The sequence below is a fragment of the Oncorhynchus gorbuscha genome, linkage group LG11 (assembly GCF_021184085.1).
Source record: "Oncorhynchus gorbuscha isolate QuinsamMale2020 ecotype Even-year linkage group LG11, OgorEven_v1.0, whole genome shotgun sequence".
Taxonomy (NCBI): Eukaryota; Metazoa; Chordata; class Actinopteri; order Salmoniformes; family Salmonidae; genus Oncorhynchus; species Oncorhynchus gorbuscha.
In genome coordinates this window covers 49,415,966-49,443,765 of record NC_060183.1, presented here as the reverse complement: position 1 = coordinate 49,443,765, position 27,800 = coordinate 49,415,966, and the positions used below count along the sequence as shown (strand labels likewise).

Genomic DNA, 27,800 nt, shown 5'->3' with positions numbered 1-27,800 from the left:
CAACCTGTCATTTAAATTGATTTTTATTTGGATTTCATGTAATGGGCATACACAAAATAGTCCAAACTGGTGAAGTGAAATTTTAAGAATGGCTTGTTTCAAAAAAATCAAAAATATTTACACGGAAAAGTGATGCGTGCATATGTATTCCCCGCTTTGCTATGAAAGCCCCTAAATATGATATGGTGCAACCAATTACCTTCAGAAGTTACATAATTCATTAAATAAAGTCCACCTATGTGCAATCTAAGTGTCACATGATCTGTCACATGATCTCAGTATATATACACCGGTTCTGAAAGGCCCCAGAGTCTGCAACACCACTAAGTAAGGGGCACCATGAAGACCAAGGAGCTCTCCAAACAGGTCAGGGACAAAGTGGGGGAGAAGTACAGATCAGGGTTGGGTTAGAAAAAAATATCTGAAACTTTGAACATCCCACTGAGCACCATTTAAATCCATTATTAAAACATGGAACGAATATGGCACCACAACAAACCTGCCAAGAGAGGGCCGTCCACCAAAACTCACGGACCAGGCAAGGAGGGCATTAATCAGAGGGGCAAAAAAGAGATCAAAGATAACCCTGAAGGAGCTGCAAAGTTCCACAGCGGAGATTGGAGTATCTGTCCATAGGACCACTTTAAGCCTGTACTCCACAAACCTGGGCTTTACGCTAGTGTGGCCAGAAAAAAAGTAATTGCTTAATGAAAAAATAAGCAAACATGTTTGGTGTTCACCAAAAGGCATGTGGGAGACTCCCCAAACATATGGAAGAAGGTACACCTCTCATCACCCCGAGAACACCCCACAGTGAAGCATGGTGGTGGCAGCATCATGCTGTGGGGATGTTTTTCATCAGCAGGGACTGGGAAACTGGTCAGAATTGAAGGAATGATGGATGGCGCTAAATACAGAGAAATTCTTGAGGGACACCTGTTTCAGTCTTCCAGAGATTTGAGACTGGGACGGAGTTTCATCTTCCAGCAGGAAAATGACCCTAAGCATACTGCTAAAGTAACACTTGAGTGGTTTAAGGGGAAACATTTAAATGTCTTGGAATGGCCTAGTCAAAGCCCAGACCTCAATTCAATTGAGATTCTGTGGTATGACTTAAAGATTGCTGTATACCAGCGGAACCCATTCAACTTGAAGGAGCAGGAGCAGTTTTGCCTTGAAGAACGGGAAAAAAATCCCAGTGCCTAGATGTGCCAAGTTTATAGAGACATACCCCAAGAGACTTGCAGCTGTAATTGCTGTGAAAGGTGACAAAGTATTGACTTTTGGGGGGTGAATAGTTAATGCACGCTCAAGTTCTGTTTTTTGTCTTATTTCTGGTTTGTTTCACAATAAAAAATATTTTGCATCTTCAAAGTTGTTGCATGTTGTGTAAATCAAATGATACAACCCCCCCAAAATCTATTTTAATTCCAGATTGTAAGGCAACAAAATAGGAAAAATGCCAAGGGGTGAATACTTTTGCAAGCCACTGTATATAATCTATTTTATGTATTCTATTTGTTGTGTTTTGTTGCCTTGGCAGAAGCCAATTGGGGATCCTAATAAAATACAGTAAATACAGCTTCATAAGTTACGGATGTTGCACCCGTGAAATGGGGCATCAGCCTACTCAGTGACAGCCATAGAACACAACTGTGAAGAGTTTCCACAAATATTACCATCGTAGCACTTATTGCAGGACTTTGAAACCAGTGTGAAATGAGCCACATTAAGCTCACCAGTCAACATACTTTCAATTGAACATTCATATTGCAATATACAGCCTTAACTATGGATCTTGGGTCCATGAAATGGAGTATGAGCCTACTTGGTGACAGCATTTAAGATACCCAATAATGACAAATTGCAACATAAATAATGTTTTAATCAGCATTTATTTAAAGAAACTATTTTCCAGAGATCCATAGGTAAGGCTGTACAATATTTGTGGAAACTCTTCACAATTGTGTTCTTTGGGTGTCACCCATTACATGGGTGCACATCTAGTTTAGGCTGTCCAGTCCAATATGAATGTTCAATATGTATATAATAGGCTGAATGGTTCATGTGGCTCATTTCGCACTGGTTTTTAGAGTCCCACAATAATAATATTTGTGGAAACTCTACACAGTTGTGTTCTGTGAGTGTTACTGAGTAGGATGATACCCCATTTCATGGGTGCAACATCCATAGCTTAGGCTGGACAGTTGTGCATATACTTCTAATACATCCACAGATCATTTTTTGTATCAAATTAACAAATTATTGCATTTTGTTGAATTTATATAACAACATTCCGACCTTCATCATTAGCATTATCTAGTCCAAAGATGGCTTGATTCCACTATTTGAATCAATGGGGAGCTTTTATTTTGAAGTCGAACCGAAAATTCCACTATTGTGGCTAGTCTTTATTGTGGTTAGCTTCACACAGGTACTTGTGTAAACCTCTCTTGCAAGGGCGATATTGCGCGTGCCCGTGACTCTCTCGCCATAGAAAATAAAGCTATCTGCGCGGCTTCCATTACAGCCGAGGGTGCAGACTTAAGGAATATCTGAATATAGACGCAAGAAAACACCCCTAAATATGGATTTACAGCGAGTATAGGATCCGTTGAGACTCGGGCCTGCTTGGGGGCAGTGAGACGGCAGGACACTCGCAAAACTGATGAAATATATTGGTTTTTTTTCTCGGCGTGCTTTGTCTTGGCCACCTAGCAAACCATCATTGTAATTCGATTGGAAGCTATTCGGCTGGTGTTTGCTAGCAGGTCTGGGGGCTGGTATACATCGCCATGTTGTTATCAAATAGTGACTGTTAAAAAGACCCATCTTGAAGTAAAGGCGGCAATTGTGTCCACCAGGTCCTACCGTTTTGCCACAGGGACACGAATCTCTACAGTCGCGGAGCCCACCACTACACTGTTGTCGTCGGCGACATGGCGGAACAAGGCTACTCTTCTTGGTGAGTACGCATAGGCATTGCGCGAGCTGGCTAACCACACTGAATTGATTTGTGTAGTTATGCCATTTGTACGCTGCAATTCACATAGATACAGCAACATATTTCGTTCCTACATGATTAAGCCGCTATTTTCGCTTAGTTAGAATGAGATGGCCCTCTTCAAATTGTGTTAGTGAACTAAACGTTAGCTTGCTACGGTCCAAGTTACAGTAGGCTAGCGTGAACGGGGTTAACTAGCCAGCTAGCCTCAAGTTAGCTCAGACTCCCGTATCCATGGTGGCGTTACCGTTGATTCAGAACTATGTGTTTAAGCTCGACGAATGCGCAAGGTTATTGCTAGCTAACGTTGGTTCGCAAACTCATACCTACTTAATATTATTTAATTAGTTTAAGCCCCTCGACAATATTTGTTAAAATAAATAGCTTATTGCTACCTCTCGTAGCCAGTTGCACACAAAGGGAGCTTATCGTAACTAACGTTAGCCAGACCGTTTACGCTTGCTAGCCAGAAAAGCTCACCTTAATTCATGAAATGTCATTGTGATAACGTTATTTATACCACGCCCGGTGTTTTATCGCCTCAGATGAATAGATATGGACCTTGTGCCATCCATTTTTATTTTGTTTAACAGTTAAGTGCGCTGCTGACTTGCTAGCTATTCAACACAGCTAACTAATTTAGCTAGTTCACCAACTCATTTAGCTAGGTAATATTGATTGTCCTAAATAGTAGCTAGCTAGCTAAATAAGGCATTGTCTTTATAGATCTGGGTGTATCTTCCCGCATCATTGTTAGCTAGCTAGTTAGCAATCACTAGTTACATGTGCCATAATGATAGCTAACTATTTTGTACATTGCCTACATAAAAAAATGTATGATAGCGATAGATGCCATTCAGACCGGTATAGTAATTTATTGGGCTGACTGATACAGTCCATGTCATGTCTCTCTTGTTCACAATTGGAGATCAGGTCATTTGTCTACAATTTGTTTAGGTGTTTTAATTGAAGTCTTGTGCTGCAGATCATGGAATTATTGAAGTCTAATTTTGTGACATCTAAAAATGTATTGATGTGGAGGCAACCATTTAGATTATGCCACTAAAACCAAGTGTATTTTTGAATAAGTATGCCGCTCCTGGTGACCAATGTTTGGAAAATAGTGACCCCCCCCCAAAAAAAACTGTAATGCCAGAGCCATTATGTTATGTGGTTATAATAAGCAACACACATGGTCAGCCTAATAATATTTTGACTGTTCTATCTTTTAAAATGTATGTTCTGTGTCTTGGTTACAAAAACTTATGTCATAAATTACTTGTATTTCTAATTTGTATTCTTTTATTTAAAAAACTGCATTGTTGGTTAGGGGCTCATGAGTAAGTATTTCACTGTAAAGTGAACAACACCTGTTGTATTAGGCACATGTGACTAATAAAATGATGTGATTTGAAGTTAAGATAACGTACCGCTTAATTCAATCGCAACCTTTCTGAGTAGATTGAATATTAGTTGTTTTTAACCAGGGTTTGGCGATTCTCTAGCTGCACCTACCGTCCTGGGACATGGTCTCACTAGATTTCCCTCTAGTGAAGTGCATGAGGCCAGACAGAGGCACAATATTTTACCATGCCCATCTGTAACAAGACATGCCTGTTTTGTAAGACTTATAAGGAAGCATTGTTACATTGAAATTGTTGATATTTTTCCTCATGTAGGGCTACCATGAATAACGATGTAATTTCGAACCAGCTCTCATTTTTGTGGATCAATCAGAATTGTCAATAGTCATTTGCTATAGGGACATGTTTTGAGAAACTAATCCTTGTCCTCTGTCGCTTGGTGGCTGAGTCCTCAGTGGACAAAGCATGCATGCCTTTGGCTTGATGGTGTATGATTTTGGAATTGTGTTATAGAAGTCTTGTTTCCCCCAAACAAGGAAGTCTTCTGGCCCTTGGGCTTCTGTCCAGCCCTCAACATTCCAGGATTGTATTTTATTTTTAAATGTTCTGTTTATTTAGCCCATCTCATCCATGTGAGCAGAATTGAGGGACAACTTGACCAGTTTACTTGCTGTATATCATTTTTTACTTACTTTTTTTTTATATTTGTTTATAAATGTCCAAGCACTGTCTGGAAATGTATACCGGTCTCTTAAAACAACAATTTATTTCATTTGATCTGAGTTAAATCCAAGAATGGCAACAGAGAAGGCCAGGCTAACCCTTTCTCATTTGAATGCAAGCCTACGGTGGCTGTTTCAGAAGGTGCCTGTTAATGGTGTTTTACAGCTCTGTTAGGGATATAGACCAGCATGCTTTTTATAATGTTATGCAAATGCTATATATAATGAACAAAATTATAAAGGCAATATGCAGCGATTTCTAAGATTTTACTGAGATACAGTTCTTATAAGGAAATCAGTCAATTGAAATTAATTAATTAGGCCCTAATCTATGGATTTCAAATGACTGAGAATACAGATATGCCTCGGTTGGTTTCAAATACCTTTAAAAAATAAAAAGGGAGGGCCATGTATCTGGTGTGACCACCATTTGCATCATGCAGTGTGACACATCTGCTTCGTGTAGAGTGGACCAGGCTGTTGATTGTTATCCCACTCCTCTTCAATGGCTGTGTGAAGTTGCTGGATATTGGCGGCAACTGGAACATGCTGTCGGTTCAGAGCATTCCAAACGTGCTCAATGGGTGGCATGTCTGAGTATGTAGGCACTGGAAGGACTGGGACATATTCAGCTTCCAGGAATTGTGTATGGGGTCGTGCATTATCATGCTGAAACATGAGGTGATGGCGGAGGATGAATGGCACGACAAAGTGCCTCAGGATCTCATCACGTACATTCAAATTGCCATTGATAAAATGCAATTGTGTTTGTTGTCCATAGCTTATGCATGCCCATACCATAACCCCACCGCAACCATGGGGCACGTTGACATCAGCAGACCTCTCGTCCACACAACGCCATGCACGTGGTCTGTGGTTGTGAGACCGGTTGGAGGTCCCGACAAATTCTCTAAAACATGACGTTGGAGGTGGCTTATGGTAGAGAAATTAACATTCAATTCTCTGGCAAAAGCTCTGGTGGACATTACTGCAGTCAGCATGCAAGTTGCGTGCTCCCTCAACTTGAGACATCTGTGGCATTGTCCTGTGAGACAACTGCACATTTTAGTGGCCTTTTCTTGTCCCCAGCACAAGGTGCACCTGTGTAATGATCTAGCTGTTTAATCCGCTTCTTGATATGCCACACCTGTCAGGTGGCTTGATTATCTTGGCATAGGACAAATGGTCATTAACAGGGATGGAACATTTTGGGGATCTTTTATTTCAGCTCATAAAACATGGGATCAACACTACACGTTGCGTTTTATATTTTTGTTCAGGGTAGAGAGCGAGAGCTGTTGTTTGTGCGGAAGGCGTGCGTCACGGATGTGAGCCCTATGAGGAAAAATGCATCTCATAAGTCTGTATGCAGACTTTAGGAACACGTCTTTTCTGGGACTGGCTGGACCATAACACCACTGACGAGGCGTAGCATTGACTTTTATGCCGTTTCAACAGTAAACTACATGACGTCACTCCCTCCCTGATAGACGGCTCCAGTTATTTCTGTATTACTGACTGAATTAAATGGATAGGAGATTACCGCTTTTTCTCAAACTAATTACAAGTGCGGCAAGTGTGTTTGGCAGAGCGCATGAATAGAGTAGAGCCCGACTGATATGGGATTTTTTAATCCAAACCTGATTTTAGTGGAAATGTGAACAGATGAGCGATATCTGCCGAATATTATTATTTTTTAAAATGTTTTTATTTTTATTTTTAAAAATTACTAGAACAAACTTTTTTGTGCTTAAAACAGCCCCACGAAGATACTCAAAGATGATTTCTTAAATTTCAGGAAAGAATTTCAGGAAAGAACATTCACGTAAGCACTGCAATTTTTTAAATGGAAAAACTGTTACTTTTGTAAAAAGGAGGATTAACAGCACTGATTCCAGCAAATAAATTGTCTAGGCTCTGAAGAATGAGCTGCCTCATGCTAACCAGCTGGAAAACAACTACACAGTACACCTTTTCAATGTATTGGTATTTAGTTGTTTTCATCTTATTTTTTTGTTGTTGTAGGGCAGTAGCCACTGAATTCTGGCGGCAGGAAGCCTAGCGGTTAAGAGCATTGGGCATTAACTGGAAGGGCGCTGGTTTGAATCCCAGCGCCATCTAGGTGATAAATCTGCCAATGTGCCCTAGAGCAAGGCACTTAACCCTAATTGCTCTGGTAAGTGTGTCTGTCAAACGACTGTAAAATGAAAGGGAAAACAATTCTCTAAATTCAAAGTACTCTCGCACAGCGAGTTAGCTGGCTAGCTAGCTAGAACATGTCGTGGAAATGGGTGGCAAAATGTGTATTTGGACCCGTCCTTATCAAGCAAAACCATGCATCAAAACATAGCTACAAAGTGCTACTTTGTGACTTGCTAAGCTTTTTAGTGTCTCAGAAAACATTTGAATGACAGTGCTTGAGGAATGCCCTTCAAAAAGAGCAAATATAGCACACCAGATTTCACTGGCTTCACTAAAGTGCTGTAACATTGATGTTATCACAGATTTGAATGTTCTTTGTTTGTCACGACACCCAACACCCTAACATGACACTTTGTGTCACAGTATATGGCCAGTGCACATTTTTGGTTTCTATCTACTTTGCAGTAACCGTAGAAGAAGTAACAGTTCGTCAGTAACTCTGTGGTAGTTCACTTTTATGTAACTGGTGGAGTTGCGTTGGCCAGGTGATACCTCTGTTGTCCAGTCTTACTGTAGCGCAAGGCAAGATGGGGCTTATAGCCATATAAAGAGTCCCCCCCCCAGGAGAAAATGAAATGCACAGTCATTTAATGAACTACTTTTTTTGTTGCTGAGTGTTTTCTCTGCGTTTTACAGTCGTGGCCAAAAGATTTGAGAATGACACAAATATTAATTTCCATAAAGCTTGCTGCTTCAGTGTCTTTAGATAGTTCTTTGCTCGGAACATGAGAACATATGAAAGCTGGTGGTTCCTTTTAACATGAGTCTTCAATATTCCCAGGTAAGAAGTTGTAGGAATTATAGAACTATTTCCCTCTATACCATTTGTATTTCATTAACCTTTTACTATTGGATGTTCTTATAGGCACTTTAGTATTGCCAGTGTAACAGTATAGCTTCCGTGCCTCTCCTCGCTCCTCCCTGGGCTCGAACCAGGAACACAACGACAACATCCACCATCGAAGCAGCGTTACCCATGCAGAGCAAGGGGAACAACTACTAGAAGACTCAGAGCGAATGACGTTAGAAACGCTATTAGCGTGCGCTAACTAGCTAGCCATTTCACTTCGGTTACACCAGCCTCATCTCGGGAGTTAGGCTTGAAGTCATAAACAGTGCAATGCTTGACGCACAACGAAGAGCTGCTGGCAAAACGCACGAAAGTGCTGTTTGAATGAATGTTCACGCACCTGCTTCTGCCTACCACTGCTCAGTCAGATACTTAGATACTTGTATCCTCAGTCAGATTATATGCAACGCAGGACACGCTAGACAATATCTAGTAATATCATCAACCATGTGTAGTTAACTAGTGATTATGATTGATCGTTTTTTATAAGATAAGTTTAATGCTAGCTTGCAACTTACCTTGGCTTACTGCATTCGTGTAACAGGTAGTTTCCTTGTGGAGTGCAGTGAGAAAGATGCAGGTCGTTATTGCGCTGGACTAGTTAACGGTAAGGTTGCAAGATTGGATCCCCTGGGCTGACAAGGTGAATATCTATCATTCTGCCCCTGATCAAGGCAGTTAACTTTTTATTGCGGCAGGGGCAGTATTGAATAGCATGGATGAAAAGGTGCCCATTGTAAATGGCCAGCTCCTCAGTCTCAGTTGCTAATATATGCATATTATTAGTATTGGATAGATAACACTAAAGTTTCAAACTGTCAAAATATTGTCTGAGTATAACAGAATTGATATAGCAGGTGAAACCCTGAGGAAAATCAAAACAGGAAGTGGCTTCTATTTTGAAAATTCCATGTTCCACAGCAAGGTGTCAAGTCTTCAGACGTAGTTTCAGGCTTTTATTCTGAAAAATGAGCCAGAACGATAACATCGCGTCAAGTGGTCACATGAGTTTTGCTCGCGCAACAGAGTTTGGATTGATATTGCTTTTCCCTTTCCTACTGTGAAAGACATTTGCGGTTGATATTATCGATTATATATTTTAAAAACAACCTAAGGATTGATTATAAACCGTTTGACATGTTTCTGTGGACATTATGGAAACTATTTGGAATTTGTCTGCGTTGTCGTGAATGCTCTTTCCGGTGGATTTCTGAACATAGCGCGACAAACAAACGGAGGTATTTTGGATAGAAAAAGAATCCTTATGGAACAAAACAAACATTTGTTGTGTAACTGGGAGTCTCGTGAGTGAAAACATCAGAAGATCATGAAACATAAATGATTAGTTTGATTGCTTTTCTGATTTTCGTGACCAAGCTTCCTGATGCTAAGTGTACTTAATGTTTTGTCATGCGATCGATAAACTTACACCAACGTTTGGATTGCATTCACTGTAAAGCATAATTTCAATTTGACACGACAGGTGGATTACCAAAAGGCTAAGCTGTGTTTTCCTATATTGCACTTGAATATAAATATTTGTAGTAATATTTATTGAATGTAGCGCTATGCTATTCAGCGGTTGTTGATGACACTTATCCCGATAGGGGGATTGCAGCCATAACAAGTTAACCCGCCGTTCCTAGGCCGTCATTCAAAATAAGAATGTGTTCTTATAAAGGTATATAAATAAAATTAAAATAGACAAATCGGCGCCCAAAAATACAGATTTCCGATTATGAAAACTTAATCGGCCATTCCGATTAATCGGTTGACCTCTAGTCTGGGGAGTTTCCTGGCCATGGACCCAAAATATTGATGTTTTGTTCCCCGGGCCACTTAGTTATCACTTTTGCCTTATGGCAAGGTGTTCCATCATGCTAGAAAAGGCATTGTCACCAAACTGTTCCTGGATGGTTGGGAGAAGTTGCTCTCGGAGGATTTGTTGGTACCATTCTTTATTCATGGCTGTGTTCTTAGGCAAAATTGTGAGTGAGCCACTCCCTTGGCTGAGAAGCAACCCCACACATGAATGGTCTCAGGATGCTTTACTGTTGGCATGACACAGGACTGATGGTAGCGCTCACCTTGTCTTCTCCGGACAAGCTTTTTTTCCGGATGCCCCAAACAATCGGAAAGGAGATTCATTAGAGAGAATTACTTTACCTCAGTCCTCAGCAATCCAATCCCTGTACCTTTTGCAGAATGCCAGTCTGTCCCTGATGTTTTTCCTGGAGAGAAGTGGCTTCTTTGCTGCCCTTAACACCAGGCCATCCTCCAAGTCTTTGCCTCACTGTATGTGCAGATGCACTCACACCTTCCTGCTGCCATTCCTGAGCAAGCTCTGTACTGGTGTATTCCCGACCCCGCAGCTGAATCAACTTTAGGAGACGGTCCTGGCGCTTGCTGGAATTTCTTGGGCGCCCTGAAGCCTTCTTCACAGCAATTGAACCGCTCTCCTTGAAGTTCTTGATGATCCTATAAATGGTTGATTTAGGTGCAATCTTATTGGCAGCAATATCCTTGCCAATATCCTTCCACACATTTCTTGTTAACAAACTATAGTTTTGGCAAGTCGGTTAGGGCATCTACTTTGTGCATGACACAATTTTTCCAACTGTTTATAGACATGTTATTTCACTTATTCACTGTATCACAATTCCAGTGGGTCAGAAGTTTACATAGTTGACTGCCTTTAAAAAGCTTGGAAAATTTCAGAAAATGATCATGGCTTTAGAAGCTTCTGATAGGCTAAGTGACATAATTTGAGTCAATTGGAGGTGTACCTGTGGATGTATTTCAAGGCCTACCTTCAAGCTCAGTGCCTCTTTGCTTGACATCATGGGAAAATCAAAAGAAATCAGCCAAGACTTCAGAAAACAAATGTAGACCTCCACAAGTCTGGTTCATCCTTGGGAGCAATTTCCAAATGCCTGAAGGTACCACGTTCATCTGTACAAACAAGTATGCAAGTATGAACACCATGGAACCACACAGCCGTCATACCACTCAAGAAGGAGACGTGTTCTGTCTCCTAGAGATGAGCGTACTTTGAGAAGTGCAAATCAATCCCAGAACAGCAGCAAAGGACCTTGTGAAGATGTTTGATGAAATCGGTACAAAAGTATCGAAATTAACAGGTAAACAAGTCCTATATCGACATAATCTGAAAAGCCGCTCTGCGAGGAAGAAGCCACTGCTCCAAAACCACCATTAAAAAAAGCCAGACTACAGTTTGCAAATGCACAAGGGGACAAAGATGGTACTTTTTGGAGAAATGTCCTCTGGTCTGATTAAACACAAATAGAACTGTTTGGCCATAATGACCATTGTTATGTTTGGTGGAAAAGGGGGAGGCTTGCAAGCCAAGGACCATCTCAACCGTGAAGCACGGGGGTGGCAGCATCATGTGGAGGTGCTTTGCTGCAGGAGGGACTGGTGCACTTCACAAAATAGATGGCATCATGAGGTAGAAAAATGTGGATGTATTGAAACAACATCTCAAGACATCAGTCCTGAAGTTAAAGCCTGGTCGCAAATTGGTCTTCCGAATGGACGATGACCGTAAGCATATTTCCTAAGTTATGGCTTAAGGACAACCATGTCCAAGCATGTGCGAGCAAGGGGGCCTACAAATATGACTCGGTTACACCAGCTCTGCCAGGAGGAATGGGCCAAAATTCACCCAACTTATTGTGGGAAGCGTGTGGAAGGCTACCTGAAACGTTTGACCCAAGTTTAAATTGTTTAAAGGCAATGCTACCAAATACTAATTGAGTGTATGTAAACGTCTGACCCACTGGGAATGTGATGAAAGAAATTAAAGCTGAAATAAATAATTATCTCTACTATTATACTGACATTTCACATTCTTAAAATAAAGTGATGATCCTAACTGACCCAAGACCCGGGAATTTTTACTAGGATTAAATGTCAGGAATTGTGAAACTGCGTCTAAATGTATTTGGCTAAGGTGTATGTAAACACCAGACTTCAACTGAATATGCAGTATCAGTCAAAAGTTTGGGCACTTACTCATTCAAGGTTTTTTTTTTTATTGTAACTATTTTATACATTGTAGAATAACAAAGACATAAACTATGGAATTGTGTTAACCAAAAAGTGTAAAACAAATATTTTAGATTCTTCAAAGTCGTCAACCTTTGCCTTGACAGTTTTGCACACGCTTGACATTCTCTCAACCAGCTTCGAGGTAGTCACCTGGAATGTATCAATTAAGTGTTCCTTGTTGAGTGTTCATTTTGTTGAATTTCTTGACACTACCCATCCCTTAAGCGGGATAATTGTCATCAGCAACCTCTGAATAGCATAGCGCCACAGTCAAATTATATTACTAAAAATATTCATATTCATGAAATCACAAGCAATATTGCAAAACACAGTTTAGCCTTTTGTTAATCCACCTGTCTCAAATTTTGAAATTATGCTTTACAGCGAAAGCAATCTAAGCATTTGTGTAAGTTTATCGATCGCATGACAAAACATTAAGTACACTTAGCATCAGGTGGCTTGGTCACAAATGAGAAAAGTAATCAAATTAATCATTTACCTTTGATCTTTGGACGTTTCACTCACGAGACTCCGTTACACAACAAATGTTCCTTTTGTTCCATAAAGATTATTTTTCTATCCAAAATACCTCTTTGTTTGGCGCGTTATGTTCAGAAATCCACAGGAAAGAGCGGTCACGACAATTCAGACAAATTCCAAATAATATCCGTAATGTCCACAAACATATCAAACGTTTTTTTATAATCAATCCTCAGGTTGTTTTTAAAATATATAATTGATAATATATCAACTGCAAATGTCTTTCTCAGTAGGAGAGGGAAAAACAATAGCTGTCCAAATTATGTTGCGCAAGCAAAAGTCATGTGACCACCGGACGCAATGCAATCTTTCTGGCTCATTTGTCAAAATAAAAGCCTGAAACTGTATGAAGACTGACACCTCGAGGAAGCGATAGGAAAAGGAATCTGGTTGATATCCCTTTAAAATGGGGCAATGGGGGGCTATGGAACATGGTGTTTTCAAAATAGAAGCCACTTCCTGGTTTGATTTTTTTTTTTCACCTGCAATTTCGCCTGCAATATCAGTTCTGTTATACTCAGACAATATTTTGACAGTTTGGGAAACTTTAGTGTTTTCTATCCTAATCTGTCAAATTATATGCATATTCTAGCATCCGGTCCTGAGAAATAGGCCGTTTACTTTGGGAACGTTATTTTTCCAAACATAAAAATAGTGCCCCCTAGCTTCAAGAGGTTAATGCTTTTGAGCCAATCAGTTGTAACAAGGTCGGGGTGGTATACAGAAGATAGCCCTATTTGGTTAGACCAGGTCTATATTTTGTCAAGAACAGCTCTATTGTAAAAATAAAGGAAACCCCTTGCATGAGAATGGTGTGTCCCTAATTTTGACTGGTACTGTATATATTTTTCTCACATCAACACCATCATCCCGGAAACCCTAGTCCCACTCCAATTCGCATATCGCCCCAACAGATCTACAGATGCTGCAATCTCAATTGGACTCCACACTGTCCTTTCCCACCTGGACAAAAGAAACACATACGTGAGAATGTGGTTCATTGACTACTTCTCAGCGTTCAACACCATCGTTCCCTCAAAGCTCATCACTAAGCTAAGGACCCTGGGACTAAACACCTCTCTACAACTGGATCCTGGACTTCCTGGTGGGCCGCCCCCAGGTGGTGAGGTTAGGAAACAACGCATGCCGCGCTGATCCTCAACACCGGGGCCCTTCAGGGGTGCATGTTTAGTCCCCTCCTGTACTCCCTGTTCACCCATGACTGCGTGGCCAAGCACGACTCCAACACCATCATCAAGTTTGCTGACGACACAACAGTGGTAGGCCTGATCAACGACGAGACAGCCTATAGGGAGGAGGTCCGAGACCTGGTTGTGTGGTACCAGGACAACAACCTCTCCCGCAATGTGAGCAAGACAAAGGTGCTGATCGTGGACTACAGGAAAAGGAGGGCCCGAACAGGCCCCCATTAACATTGACAGGCTGTAGTAGAGCAGGTTGAGAGCTTCAAGTTCCTTGGTGTCCACATCACCAACAAACTATCATGGTTCAAGTGCACCAAGACAGTCATTTAAGAGGGCACAACAACATCTTTACCCCTCGGGAGACTGAGAAGATTTGGCATTGGTCCCTGTAGTAACTCCTATTGCCAATATGTAAAAATAGCCTACATAAAGCTAATAAATAAAAACTGTGTAGCCTGCAGGTAGACAATATCCTGATCTTGAAAACAATTAATATATATATATCCTGAAAATCAAATTGGCTTAAGCAGGGCCTGTCTTTAAGGAACTTGAAACATTGTATCAACTTGGTCCCACCTGAAGCTAGTGCTAGCAAACTTTACAACATTGTTTAAAATATTCTGGGCCCGCAGGAGCTCACTGGCACGGGAAACTAGCTATTGGCGCAAGGAATCAGGTAGGTCTATCTAAAAAAATAGTTTCCACCGGATCCGAGCATGACCACTCATAAATGGAATGAAATAAACCAAAACCTGTTTCTCACAAGTGTAACATTGGTTGTGCCCTCTGCAAATGTCATGTCCACCCCTACCATGAGAACGGTAAGACTAATTTATATTTTGAATGCAGTAACATAATTGCTGTAACCAAACCAACATGGTAGATTAGAGATTCTAGAAATTAACTGTAAATGTAGGCCTACTACTGGTGTGCAATACCCGCGGCCTCCAATGGATTAGTCCACTCAGACAGGAGCTGATTCAGACAGGTGTGTAATTATATATTTTTTATATATGTATAGATTTTGACTGCTTGACAAAATCTTGGTCGACCAACTGCCTATCGACCAAACAATTGTCCAGTCAACTAAATGAGGTCATCTCTAGTGTGTGGTGTTGATCCCCTCTGCATCTGAATATTTTATGAAAGAATTGGATTTTGCATCTCCTGGTTTGTAAAGGAGAGGTCTGTCAGGCCCATTGACGGGCGACGGAACATTTCTCTCCAGCGTGTTTGGGAGAATGTTTGTCAACAGGGTAATCCATTAGCTTTTAGTTTGCCCTGTGATTTGCTATGGTAGTGATTGGCGTGTTACCTTGCGAGTTTACGCTTCACGGCTCATAAGTACGTATGATTTATGCTGTTTCATCATGCGTTTCCTAACACTTATCCAGGGGTGTAATTTAAAGGCTTGGAGTGCAGTCATACGGCAGGCAATGGGATGCATAGTTATGAAGAACGAATACTGTTATTTCTATTGGGGCTGTGTCCTCTTAACCCCAGAATACTTTTCTCACTCGGGGCTGGCTACAGAGGGACATGAGACGGGTCAGGGGTCAAACCTGCACCTCTGATGTAGGCAGGGTTGCACAGTGCAACCATTAGGCTCTTATTTACCCCCCCAGAGATGAACCTGTCAGTGCTCTACGCCAAGTTTCTTTTTACAAGGACTGTGTGTGCGCCTAGGTTGAAAAATGTAGGCGCAGTTAGACGAAGATAAGACTTCTTTAATTTTTCTAGGTGCATTGATGTTCCTAAATGCAAATTCCAAGTTGCACAGCAGAATATTTAGGTACAAAAGCAAGTAAAATGGTTGTACTGTAGAGCCCTGCTAGTGTGACATTTTTTTTTAAATCTCAGGAAGTGGAACAAGTCTTCCACTGACTCTCTCTCCCCCTATGGGACACCTATTAGTTGATCTACAACTTTACCAGTGATAATTGGCCTGCCATGGGCATACAACACTGAGGTCATGGTGCCGGGCACATCCACACCTTTTAATGTAAACAAACAGATTTGATTACAGCTGGTAGCACATGTAGGGTAAGGTTTACTGTGCCAGATACCTGATCGGTCATGATTTTTTTTTCTCTCTCAGCCTTCCATCAGCATGGCCCAGTACCCAAAGCTGAGATGAATGTAGGCAGTCTATATCCCATTTGAACAGCTATCTGTTTGTTTTCTCTGTGGTTTATTTATGCGCTCCTCGGATTTGTAACCCTGTGTATTTTTGATCATTTTTAGCTTGTGTATGTGCTTTTTAGGCACGCTCAAGCTGCTACTACAGAGGAGTATCTTTAGGAAACCAGAAGTTGTCAGCCGGCCATGTCTGGCAGATAAGGTTAAAGCTGCAGATTAGTGGGTTTAGAGTGTTAAATCCATAAAAGTCTCTCTGTGCTGCAGCTCTCGTGCCACAGATGGTCCACCATCCTTCCTGTTAGTCAGCTGTCGTAAGGGTCTGGAACACTGACATGTTTCCTGTGCTATTTCTACAGCCTTCCCAATTGAATAGCCAGTGTCCCTATTAGGATTCAATGAAACGCACACTACTGGTCTGTTGTGAAACAGTATCAAATTGCAATACATACTGGCACCTACGTATTGTAGTACTATCGCTTGAGGTCCCTGGTAATCCCACCCCATCTGTACGTTTACTTTCACCTTGTTTGGTGCACAAAGAATTGCATAAATAAATGTGGCTAGAACAAGACAAACACACGTACATTAGATTAATGCCAGTAAGGGTTAGGCTACGGTTTTCTTCTTTGATTGTGTATTTTCAAAGACTTTCCTTCAGTCCTCCAAACCAAAAACAAACAGCTGTTAGGAACACGAGTATAAATAGCAACTAGTATGTTGTGCTCCTTTTTTTATTTTTAGGTTCCTTTCTCCTTGCTGAAGCAAAGAGAATGTATTGATTTGGTGTCAAGGGACTTATTTTAAGGTTTGACCAAAGGGATTCTGAATACCAGGGTTCCAAATGAGAATATACTCTTCAATAACATGTTCATTATAGTCTTATGACACAACTGACCAAGGTCAAGCTTTGTTGACATATGCAACACTGAAGGTATAGTATGGGTTACTCTATTATATACTGGGTGGGTTGAGCCCTGAATGCTGTGGTATATCAGACCTTAAGACATTTTCCTTTTTACTGCTCTAAGTTGGTAACCCATTTTTCTAATAGCAATAAGGCACCTCGATGTTTGTGATATATTGCCAAAATACCAATGCTAAGGGCTGTATTCAGGCACGCCGTGTTGTGAAGTGCATAAAACCAGCCCTTCGGGTCAGACTTAGACCTTTTCTGTGGAGGAAATGGAATCTAAAATCTTTCTCCTCTCTCTCTCTGTCTATAGGGCATACTCCCTGGTCGACTCCAGCCAGGTGTCCACCTTCCTCATCTCCATCCTCCTCATAGTCTATGGCAGCTTCAGGTCAGTCTACCCTGTCCAACCCTCTTCCATCAATGATAGGCCAACACTGGTCACTGTGGGTGTCATCTTTATGTTACTTCCATTACATTGAGCGCCTATGAGCTATCCAGTCATTGTAAAACAAGTCTTTGACAATAGCAATGTGAGTGAAGCTTGGTCTTATTTCAGATAGTCAAACTCTCTCCACCTTTCCCTCCATCTCTCCCCGTGCAGATCATTAAACATGGACTGTGAGAACCAGGAAAAAGATAAGGATGGTAACCCTGTCCCGAATGGGACCTTCAACAATGGCAACACAAACAACAGTGAGTCTCACATATTTGGTGAGACATAAGACATACAGAGCGTGTGTGTTTTTTTTTTTTATAAGTTGGAAGTCGTCATACCGTGGATTCCGTATATTTTGTGGTTGGTTGGTTTGCTGTTACACAGGTTGTAGACGCAGCACATGCAGAAATGCCTGTCTCTGCCTGTGTGATTTGTCTTTCTCAATCCCTATGTGTTTGAGCATTCTCACTTGTGCATGTGTTGTGTGTTGTAGGTATTCAGACCATAGACTCCACACAGGCTCTGTTCCTGCCCATAGGAGCCTCCGTGTCTCTGCTCGTCATGTTCTTCTTCTTCGACTCTGTCCAGGTGGTCTTCACCATTTGCACCGCAGGTACCTGACCCGTCACGCGCCACACAGAAACGCACCTTAATGTCACAGAGCAGTTTCTTGCCCATCTTTTGTCTGAAGGCAAGCTGACATGTATTTATTTCCTTAGAGCATGGCGTTTATATTGATGGTGCATAGATTTAACAGAAACATTTTCTCAGCATAATTCTTATTAGGCTTGGGCAATACCCCGGTATACGGTATAAATGGTATATTTCGAAATACCGCCGGTATGGTTTTCAATATTGTTTTCGGGGGGGCTGCGTGCTATGCCACTGCTTATAAACTATAAGTTAAGTCTAAGATGTGTCAAATTATAGCCAGCTCAGGGCTCCAGCTATGCATTTGGTTTGCTAACATGCTAGCTAAATGGCTAGATGTCAAGATCAAGCTTCTTGGTTACAGCGGAGACATTCAAATGTTTTTATTAAGTAGTGCCCCTAGTGTCCACATTCAGTAATACTGTATACCCCTTTAGGGTACAGAGACTGTATTACAATCTGGATACCTACCGCCAAACTAATTCTTATGATGACAATGATTGACTGAAACCAATGGAACGAAACAACAAACTGTCTTGCTGCTATTTCTTTCTCGTTCTCTTATCTATCTTCCTCTATGTTGTTCCTCTTCAGTTCTTGCGACAATTGCGTTTGCGTTCCTCCTGTTGCCAATGTGCCAGTACTTGACGAGGCCCTGCTCACCACAAAACAAGTAAGGAAGCTGAGAGGCTGCCATGGCCTACAACCAATAATGTGACAAGTCTTTAATTCCCCTTTTTATGTTTGACAATGTGAAGCATCTGGCCTTGGATTTTTCAGCTTTATCGGAATTCTTCAACCTGAACCCCTGTGTGGGGTGTGTTGAGCACATTTTGACTCAAATTGACTATCTACACTTTTGACCCTGTACATATCGACGAGGTGATGTATTTTCCAGTGAGAATTGATTGTGTTTTGTACAGTGTGTATAAACCATTTCTCTCTCTCTGCCCCCCTGTAGGATCTCGTTTGGTTGCTGTGGGCGCTTCACTCTGGCTGAGCTCCTCTCCTTCTCCCTCTCTGTCATGCTGGTGCTGATCTGGGTGCTCACTGGACACTGGCTGCTCATGGACGGTATGTCAGTGTGTCATGACTGCCGTGGGTGGGGGGGTGGGGGTGTTGTCTTGCCATTGTAAGGTTTGCATTCAGTTTCTCTCTAATCTCATGTCTCTCTGAGCTCCATTCCAAGTTTTTTTGGAGCTGTGTGTTCATCTGGTATTCCTGTCTCTCTTCTCCCTCTCTCAGCGCTGTCTCTCTTCTCCCTCTCTCAGCGCTGTCTCTCTTCTCCCTCTCTCAGCGCTGTCTCTCTTCTCCCTCTCTCAGCGCTGTCTCTCTTCTCCCTCTCTCAGCGCTGTCTCTTCTCCCTCTCTCAGCGCTGTCTCTCTTCTCCCTCTCTCAGCGCTGTCTCTCTTCTCCCTCTCTCAGCGCTGTCTCTCTTCTCCCTCTCTTAGCGCTGTGTGTTTATATGTCTGATATTCTCTCTCTCCTCAGCTCTGGCCATGGGGCTGTGTGTGGCCATGATAGCCTTTGTACGGCTACCCAGTCTGAAGGTGTCTTGCCTGCTGCTATCAGGGCTGCTTATCTATGACGTGTTCTGGGTAAGATGGCTGCTCCCATTTCTCCCTCCACCCAGCTGACCCTAATACAACCACTAAAACACAGGCAGGGCCATGAGTCATCAGACACCAAACACAAAGGACCCCAGCTGTAGACCATGGCTGAATCTCAAACTTAATACTTTGAGCACTCGATCACTCAACGTATGCGTTCACGAATCAATCGAGTCCATCTCAAACTCTAGTTTGTCTAGCAAGTGAAACCTCCACTGAACCCTTCGGAAACCTCTTTATCGAGTGGCATCCTCTGCTGATTCAGTGCCCTCAGCAGCAATTCCTTCCCATGAATCTCAGCACGTTACCTAATAACATTATTATTTTTGACGTTTTTGCCAAGGTTTTAGTCCGACAATTTTAAATCTAGCTAAGGAGTTCAGTGCTTGAAGACGCAGTATTTATGACATTTGATCATGTGCACGAAAACCTGTCCATTCTCTTGCTAAGCCTGGGCCAGTCAGTCCAAGTCAAAGCTGATCAGCTAGTGCAACACTAAGGAACATTATTTTATCACAACAAACAATAATTAATGAAGCAGCAACTGTCTGTTCTTCACCGAGTCCGTGCAGTATCGTGCCCACGGGGTTCAGCTGACTCAATTACAATATAGCGATTGGTGCTTTGGTAAATGAAGTATGGAATGCTAAGTATAGGTCAAGAACTTCATCAGCAAGCTGTCCAACGATCATAAACTAGTCACATCCGAACTACACGTTGTTTACTTGTGCAGTGGTGCTTAAAAATCCTTGCCTAACATTTGCTTGAATTCCATTCCAACCCTGTTTGTTAGTGAATCTAGCTAACATCAGACAGGCCACAACCAGCTAAATTGGCTCATGAAGTCACTTGCAACTAATATACTTGCACATATTTTGGGCATGAGTAGCTACAGAGTTTTTGCAACTCTCACCATCTATCAGAGTAAGCGTGTCTGCCCATGTTTCATATTGAGTCATGCTACAAGACAAGTCGCAGGAGACTATGCTTGCTACTGGATTTCAAATTTTGGCAGTCGTGACATTTGAGTGCGTATCGTCTCAATTCTAATTTTGCCCAAAACCTGCAGACTTGAGTGATCACTATCGAACACAAGGGCCACTCTAATAAAGGGCTGAGGGGACAAATGTTTGGTTTGAGATTCGGCCACTGTCAAGCAGCTTACTAAACGTGTGAAGCCCTAAGGTACAGCAAGTGCCGCTCTTTCAGGTCTCTTGTGTTTCTTGAGGTGGACAGAGCAGCACACCATAGATAGCGTGGAAATATCCATCTAACAGGACAGTAGCTGTTTTTCCGCTGTACACCATGGTGGAGCCTACAATGCCATCTATCCCCTTTATCGTGGTTAGACTACATGTCAAAGACAGAACTACAAACATGGCTATTTTCCAAGGATCGCTTGAGCCACCGGAGATGACTCCTCTGTCTGCCCTGCAGGTGTTCTTCTCGGCCTACATCTTCAACAGCAACGTGATGGTGAAGGTGGCCACCCAGCCGGCTGACAACCCCTTAGACGTGCTGTCCAGGAAGCTCCACCTGGGCCCTGGGATGGGCCGCGACGTACCCCGATTGTCCCTGCCGGGCAAACTGGTCTTCCCCAGGTACCACAGCCTCGCCGTGGGGAGTGGATCTATGTTTAAACCTCCAGCTGCATTCACTACAGCTGTTCTTATGAGCTCAGAAACTCACGCTTGCATTTCCTCCCACGCTGTCCTGCTTTGTCCCCTCCTGCTGTCTCATTATTACCCTCTTTGCATCCTGTCCTTCCGTGTTTTGGTTGTCTGTGTTTTCCCTCCCTCTTCTCCCTATATCTCATCCCTCTCTCCCTCCAGTTCCACAGGCAGTCACTTCTCCATGCTGGGGATCGGGGACATAGTGATGCCGGGGCTGCTGCTGTGCTTCGTGCTGCGCTACGACAACTACAAGAAGCAGGCCAACGGGGAGGCGGGGGGACCAGGCACGCCCGGACGCATGGGGCGCGTCTCCTACTTCCACTGCACTCTCATAGGATACTTTGTGGGTAAGGACAGGGTGAGAGATAAATGCGGGGGGGGACCATCGTGTAGCACGAGGCTGCCCAAATCTATCCCTGGAGAGCTTACCCTCCAGTAGGTAACTAACCTGATTCAGCCTATTAAGCAAGTTAACGGTTGACTTTGGGCGCAGAAATAACGTCTTTAAAACTGTATAACTGATCATTTTACCATCATACCAGGTCATTTTAATATTGAAAAACAAAGATGAAAAGATATTTGGCTACAGAAGTGCCATTTGTTACTGATCTCTACAGCTTCTGTCCAAAAACAAATCCTGTGAAATGACATACTGGAGGAGTTACTGGCTAGCTTAGCTAGCAAACTAGCTACGTCAGTCACAGCGCGCAAGACCAGAGTAACACAACGATGAATCACCGAAGGCACAACCCATTTCTGTTTGAAAATTGAGAGAGGCAGAGTTAGACTTTTTTTGTGCCCAAAGTCTACCTTTAATTATTAGAATCAGGTGTGCTAGATTAGGGTTGGAACAAACAGGACGGTAGCTCTGCAGGAACAGAGTTGGGCAGCCCTGACGTAACAGAGAACCACATTCTGACTTGTTGAACCCAGTCAGTAGAGCGTGCTATTGTCTGGTTAACTAGACTAGTGGCAATAGTCAGCCATATGACAACATATAGAGGGAGGCGACTTCATGCTTAGAGAATTAAATAACAATGGTGTCATTCTTGGCTGTTTTTAATTTAGTTGTATTGTGTATGCAGTACAGGGAAGCCTCTCTGTAAACAATGATGTCATATTGCTTCGTCTACCTTAAACTCCATAGTATGAGTGTTTCAGACCTGTCGCCGCTTCTTCCAGGCCTGCTGACTGCCACTGTGGCCTCCAGAATCCACCGCGCGGCTCAGCCTGCCCTGCTCTACCTGGTGCCCTTCACCTTGCTGCCTCTGCTCACCATGGCCTACCTGAAGGTACATATGGGGTGGTTTCTGGAGAAGGGGGGAGCGGTGGGGGATAATGTGATGGCTTCAGTCATTTATGTAAGTTAGGAGGTCAGACAAAATAACAGTACTGCTGGGGAATCATTTTATAGGACTCAAAGCTTGTGTAGATGTGTTTTGACTGAATGCTGACAGTCAGAAGCTATGTTTCCATTAACTTGTAAAGAGTTGGGTTTTTTTGTCGACATTTAGAAAGTTGTCATAGAAAATGGATGCAATTGCCTGCTACGGTGCATTTCCAGTTAACTGTCTGCTGTGTAGATAAAAACAGCTGGATGTAATGCCATCACACACAAAAAATAAAAATTGCAACAAAAAAACTAGAATGTCTAATAAAAATGAAGTGTTTCCATTATCCATTTAGGCGAACTCCCACCTATCTGTCATGTCTCAGGTAGCCTACCAACGTATCGCCATGGTGAACTTGCACTCCTGTAGATCTTTAAATAATTGGATGATGGAAACTTGCATTCAGCCAACCAGAAGAGCAAGGCAAAGCAATTCAGGCTTTCTTGAAAGTCAGGATTATCCTTGTCCTGCAAAGAAATATTATTATTATTATTATAGCTGAAATAGATTTAGCAAGCAGTAGGCATTTAAGAATTAAATGTGGAGTGATTATGTCACATGCCCAGCGTACCTTTTGAAAATACAATTTATTTGAAAAACACTTTCCATCTTCATTTTCCGCAAGTTTGACAAAAAGCTGCCTCGGGCAAACGGATAAAAATGTTGACATCTTTAGAACATGTCTCCTATAGCTGCCGCTTCCATTACACGTCGCAATGCTGTGACATTTGCTTTTGTTGAATAAACCTGGGTCAATGGAAACCTGCCTAGTGACTGAGATGAACCAATGGAGGCCGTGCTTAAGTGGTAGAGGCCTATAGGAGTAATCCTGGATCAAGGCAGATAAGACACCAGGCCAGTGAAAGTAGATGTTAGCCTCTAACACGGGTGTGTTTTACCGGTGGGAGAGTAGGCAAAGTGGGTAGGGCTGGGCAGTATACGGTATTTTATGACATACCGGTTTTCATGCAGGGACCAGTTTGGGTTTTTACATTACCCTCTATACCGATATTTGAATGTTTGATTTGTTAAATGTGATACGCCAAGTGTAATGTACATTTTGATAGTTTTACTTCCCTACTTGAGTCATTTGAGTCATTTGATGTGCCTCAAACACAAGACACTTTTCGTTCAGTCTGCATGGTCAATGCAGCACATGGAACAATGTTGATGAGGACAATGCTGTTTTCACTTTGCTTCTTAATATAAATCCACTAGCGTTCTATAATGACACTATTAGTTTGTTTCTTACATCAGCTAACAGTTAGTTTGTCTTAGCAAGTTGCCCTAAATCTCGTGAGAGGCTAATGTTAATAGCTAGCTAGCAAATAAATGTACTGAGTAAGAGCAAACGTAGCTAGCTAATACAGCATGATAATACCAGTGACGGTGTAGGCCTAAATCGGCATGTTTGCAACAGTATCTTCTAAATCAGAGATTTTTGCTTTGCATATTCATGTTAGCTACATGAAGTAGTTAAGAGAACCTGCAATCATCTCAAACAACACTGTTTTCAAAGTGCCCACTATTATATTCTAACTATAGAATTAGAATAGTCATATTTCCGTGATTCCAACAGTTCATTCATAAGTCAAATCGCAATTGCAACATTTTGTTAAAAAGAAGCCCAAGATTATTTGCCCATATCGTGCAGCCCTACGTGGCAGTGTGTAAATGATCTCAATTGAGCAGTGGTGTAAAGTACTTAATAAAAATACTTTAAAGTATTTAAGTACTCATTTTATTTATTTCACTACATTCCTAAAGAAAATACTGTACTTTTTACTCCATACATTTTCCCTAACACCTACAATTTATTCATTACATTTTGAATGCTTAGCAGGACGGAAATGGTCCAATTCACGCACTTATCAAGAGAACGTCCCTGGTCATCAACTGCCTCTAATCTGGAAGACTCACTAAACACACATGCTTTGTTGATAAATGATGTCTGTGTGTTGGAGTGTGCCCCTGGCTATATGTAAATAAAAAACAAGCAAGTGGTGCCATCTGGTTTGCTTAATATAAGGAATTTGTAGTGATTTATACTTTTTTAAAACTTTTGATACTTAAGTATATTTAAAACACACATACTTTTATTCAAGTTGTATTTTACTGGGTGACTCACTTTTACATGAGTAATTTTCTGATAACTTATCTTTATTACTCGAGTATGACAATTGGGTGCTTTTTCCACCACTGCAATTGAGTGCAGAAAATGCAGAAATGATGAAAGTGCTGAAATTGGTTTTGGTTGAATTGAACAGTATAAAACAATCAGAATGGAGAAAGACTCATTGAAGTCACTTAGAATGTATGTGTTGCTACCCTAGGAACACTCACTACTCTTAAAGCAACTTTTATCATTCAAAACTAAAATACCGTCTTATTATTTTTTAATATCGTGATATAATATTTTGGCTATATCACATCTTGTTGGGGATTTGTATTCGATAGTGTGGTAGTTAAAGGGAATCACTTGGGCTCCTGAGTGGCGCGGTGGTCTCAGACAATGCATCTCAGTGCAAGAGGCGTCACTGCAGTACCTGGTTCGAATTCAAGCTACATCACATCCGGCCATGATTGGGATTCCTTTAAGGTGGTGCACAATTGTTCCAGCGTTGTCCGTGTTTGGCCCGGGGTAGGCAGTCATTGTAATAAGAATTTGTTCTTAACTGACCTGCCTAGTTAAATAAAAACCTAACCCTGGTGTGTCCTACAGGGGAGACCTGCGGCGCATGTGGTCAGAGCCTTTCCACACCAAGGCCAGCAGCTCCCGCTTCCTGGAGGTATGATGCACCCTGGGAACACAGCCAGCGTGGGGAGGACCATGAGAGAAGAGGGAGAGTGTGCACTGAAGAGAGGCCTCGTCCTCATCACTCGTTCATTCTTTCCACCCATCCTCTGAGCAGCAGACCTCTCATATGGACACCAGTGTGTGGACCTCATTGCCAGACGACTCCCCTTTGCTTCCTTTTTCTTCTCATTCTTAGTCTCCCTCCTCCTCTCTCACTTCCTTCTCTTTCCTTCCCTCTCTATATTCCCTCCTTTTCTATCCTTTCCTTATTTTCCATCCCCCCCTCCCTTCCCATGACCCATTCCATTTTGCTAGGCCTCTCACGCTCTCCTTTTGCTCTTGGTCTCTCTCTGACTTACTGCCGTACCGCCCCTCCACCCCTTCCCATTTATGTATCTGACTGACTCTGCCGGACTCCAAGGCCAGGTCTCCCCTTATATGGATTACTGGTTGTGGGACGTGACTGGGTCTTCGTCATTACAAATCTTATAATTATTATTCTGGAATGATTTGGTATGAACCACAGAGAGTAGGCAGAGCTGCTGCTGCCACTACGCAGGACAATGACATCAGTGCACAGGACCAGCAGCTGATGGGGGAGAAAGAGAAGGAATGGTTCATCAGTCTCCCTCCCTCTGTCTCTGCCATCCATCTACCCCCCCTTGTCCCCTGAACACTTCTCTTTCCTCTACACCCTCAACCTTCCTCCCCCTCTAACAATCTCCCACCTTCTATCATTCGCTGCCCCATCACAGAAACATGTATTTTATTTAGAAAATATTTTATTCTTGGCATATACAGAAATGATGCATTATAAATTGTGAATGTGTCCCTGCTATTGATGGGGATGCATCTCTCTTTGTAAATATGTGTACACACACATTTGGGTGTCATGTTGTTTGGGTGTGTGAGTGAGAGAGCATAGAATGAGAGATTGTGTTATTACATTATGAAAAATTGAATAATGTTTTAGATCCAGCACAGGTATAAAGACATTGACAATGACTCGACTTGTGGAGTGACAAATCTTTGACATGGATCACAGCTTTGTTCTGGAAGGATAGTCACACTAGGGGAGGTTTCTTTGTGTACACATTTCTTCTTACGAGTAAATGAATGGACCATAGGAAACCCCTAGATAACCCTTGACATGTCATGGCTGTACCTGGAGGTGTGTGTGTGTGTGTGCGATCATATACCGTTACCTCCATAATGTCTAATGGACCTTGAGAGAGAATCTCTACGTCCCTGAGGGATTCAGATTAATAAAGGATTGTAATCAATGGACCCTGAGAGGTTCAAACTAACCCATAGCTAGTTTTTACTGTCAAAGGTTTAGTATCCCTCCCACGGTTTGAGGTGCTTGTCAGTCAGATCATGGCTTCAACGATATTAGAATTAAAGTATGTATGTGTGAGAGCGAGAGAATCAGAGGGAGAGCGAGACTTGAATGGAACATGCAGTTTGTCTTGGGTTTTCTTTACCTGTTTATTTTGTATTTTTATGTTGGTTCTCTGGCCTTGCATGTCAAGTGTACAGTGTGTGTCTTTCCTCAGACTGCATCAACAGCGCAAACTCTATGCTGGCCAAAACCAAGGCACTGAGCTTTGCCAGCAAGGCTGCACAGAGGAAAGTTACATGGACAAAGGCCAGGTGTCTGGAGGACTCTGAACAGTTCTGACCCAACAGGCTAGCTGGCAGATTTGAGACTCGTTTAGCCCTGACTTCACGCTGGCTGATCATTACCTGGACATTATCTGGCTGTGGGACAGACAAACGTCAGACGGCCTAAACATCATGGACTTCATGTAACTACAAAAAAATTAACTCCCCTCTGCCTCTTTATGGACTTGGCAAAGAAAATAAAATAAAAACAATGCCGATCATGGTGATAAATAATTGAAGAAAAATTTGATGTTTTCATTTTTTTATGGAAGATCTTTCTTTTTATCCCCTTTGTATTTTTATTTTTTTCCTTAGTGCTGTAGGTTTAGTTCCATTTTCTACCTTTCTTTCCTCTCCTCCCTTGCAGCAGCGGGCTCTAGCTCTTTGGTGCATTGACATTACAGCTGAATGGATTCTGTATACAAGAAGTTGAATAAAGTAAGAACTGTTTAGTGAAACATGGACCTTGATGAGCTGAATCTAAAATATTTTGTCTTCTTAATCCCCCTCCCTGTTCCTCTCCCCCTTGTCAGGATTCTGCTGTAAATAAACATGACTCTAACTGTA

At 42.1% G+C, this 27,800-nt stretch overlaps 1 protein-coding gene across 5 annotated transcripts; it reads left to right on the top strand.

Moving 5' to 3' along the window:
* The first annotated feature begins 2,418 nt into the window (after positions 1 to 2,418).
* Positions 2,419 to 27,800, top strand: sppl3 (signal peptide peptidase 3). 5 transcript variants are annotated; one of them, XM_046369988.1, is made up of 12 exons: positions 2,419 to 2,771; positions 2,865 to 2,965; positions 17,321 to 17,398; positions 17,612 to 17,721; positions 17,940 to 18,059; positions 18,692 to 18,770; positions 19,056 to 19,171; positions 19,589 to 19,695; positions 21,145 to 21,308; positions 21,540 to 21,727; positions 22,563 to 22,672; positions 25,495 to 27,800. In XM_046369988.1, the coding sequence occupies exons 2-12, from the start codon at positions 2,940 to 2,942 to the stop codon at positions 25,564 to 25,566; spliced, it is 1,170 nt and encodes a 389-aa protein (XP_046225944.1). In that variant the 5' UTR covers positions 2,419 to 2,771; positions 2,865 to 2,939; the 3' UTR covers positions 25,567 to 27,800. The 5 variants fall into 5 exon arrangements, with proteins under 5 accessions (XP_046225944.1, XP_046225946.1, XP_046225943.1 ...); XM_046369990.1 differs by having other exon boundaries at positions 2,419 to 2,965; positions 17,612 to 17,703; XM_046369987.1 differs by having other exon boundaries at positions 2,419 to 2,965.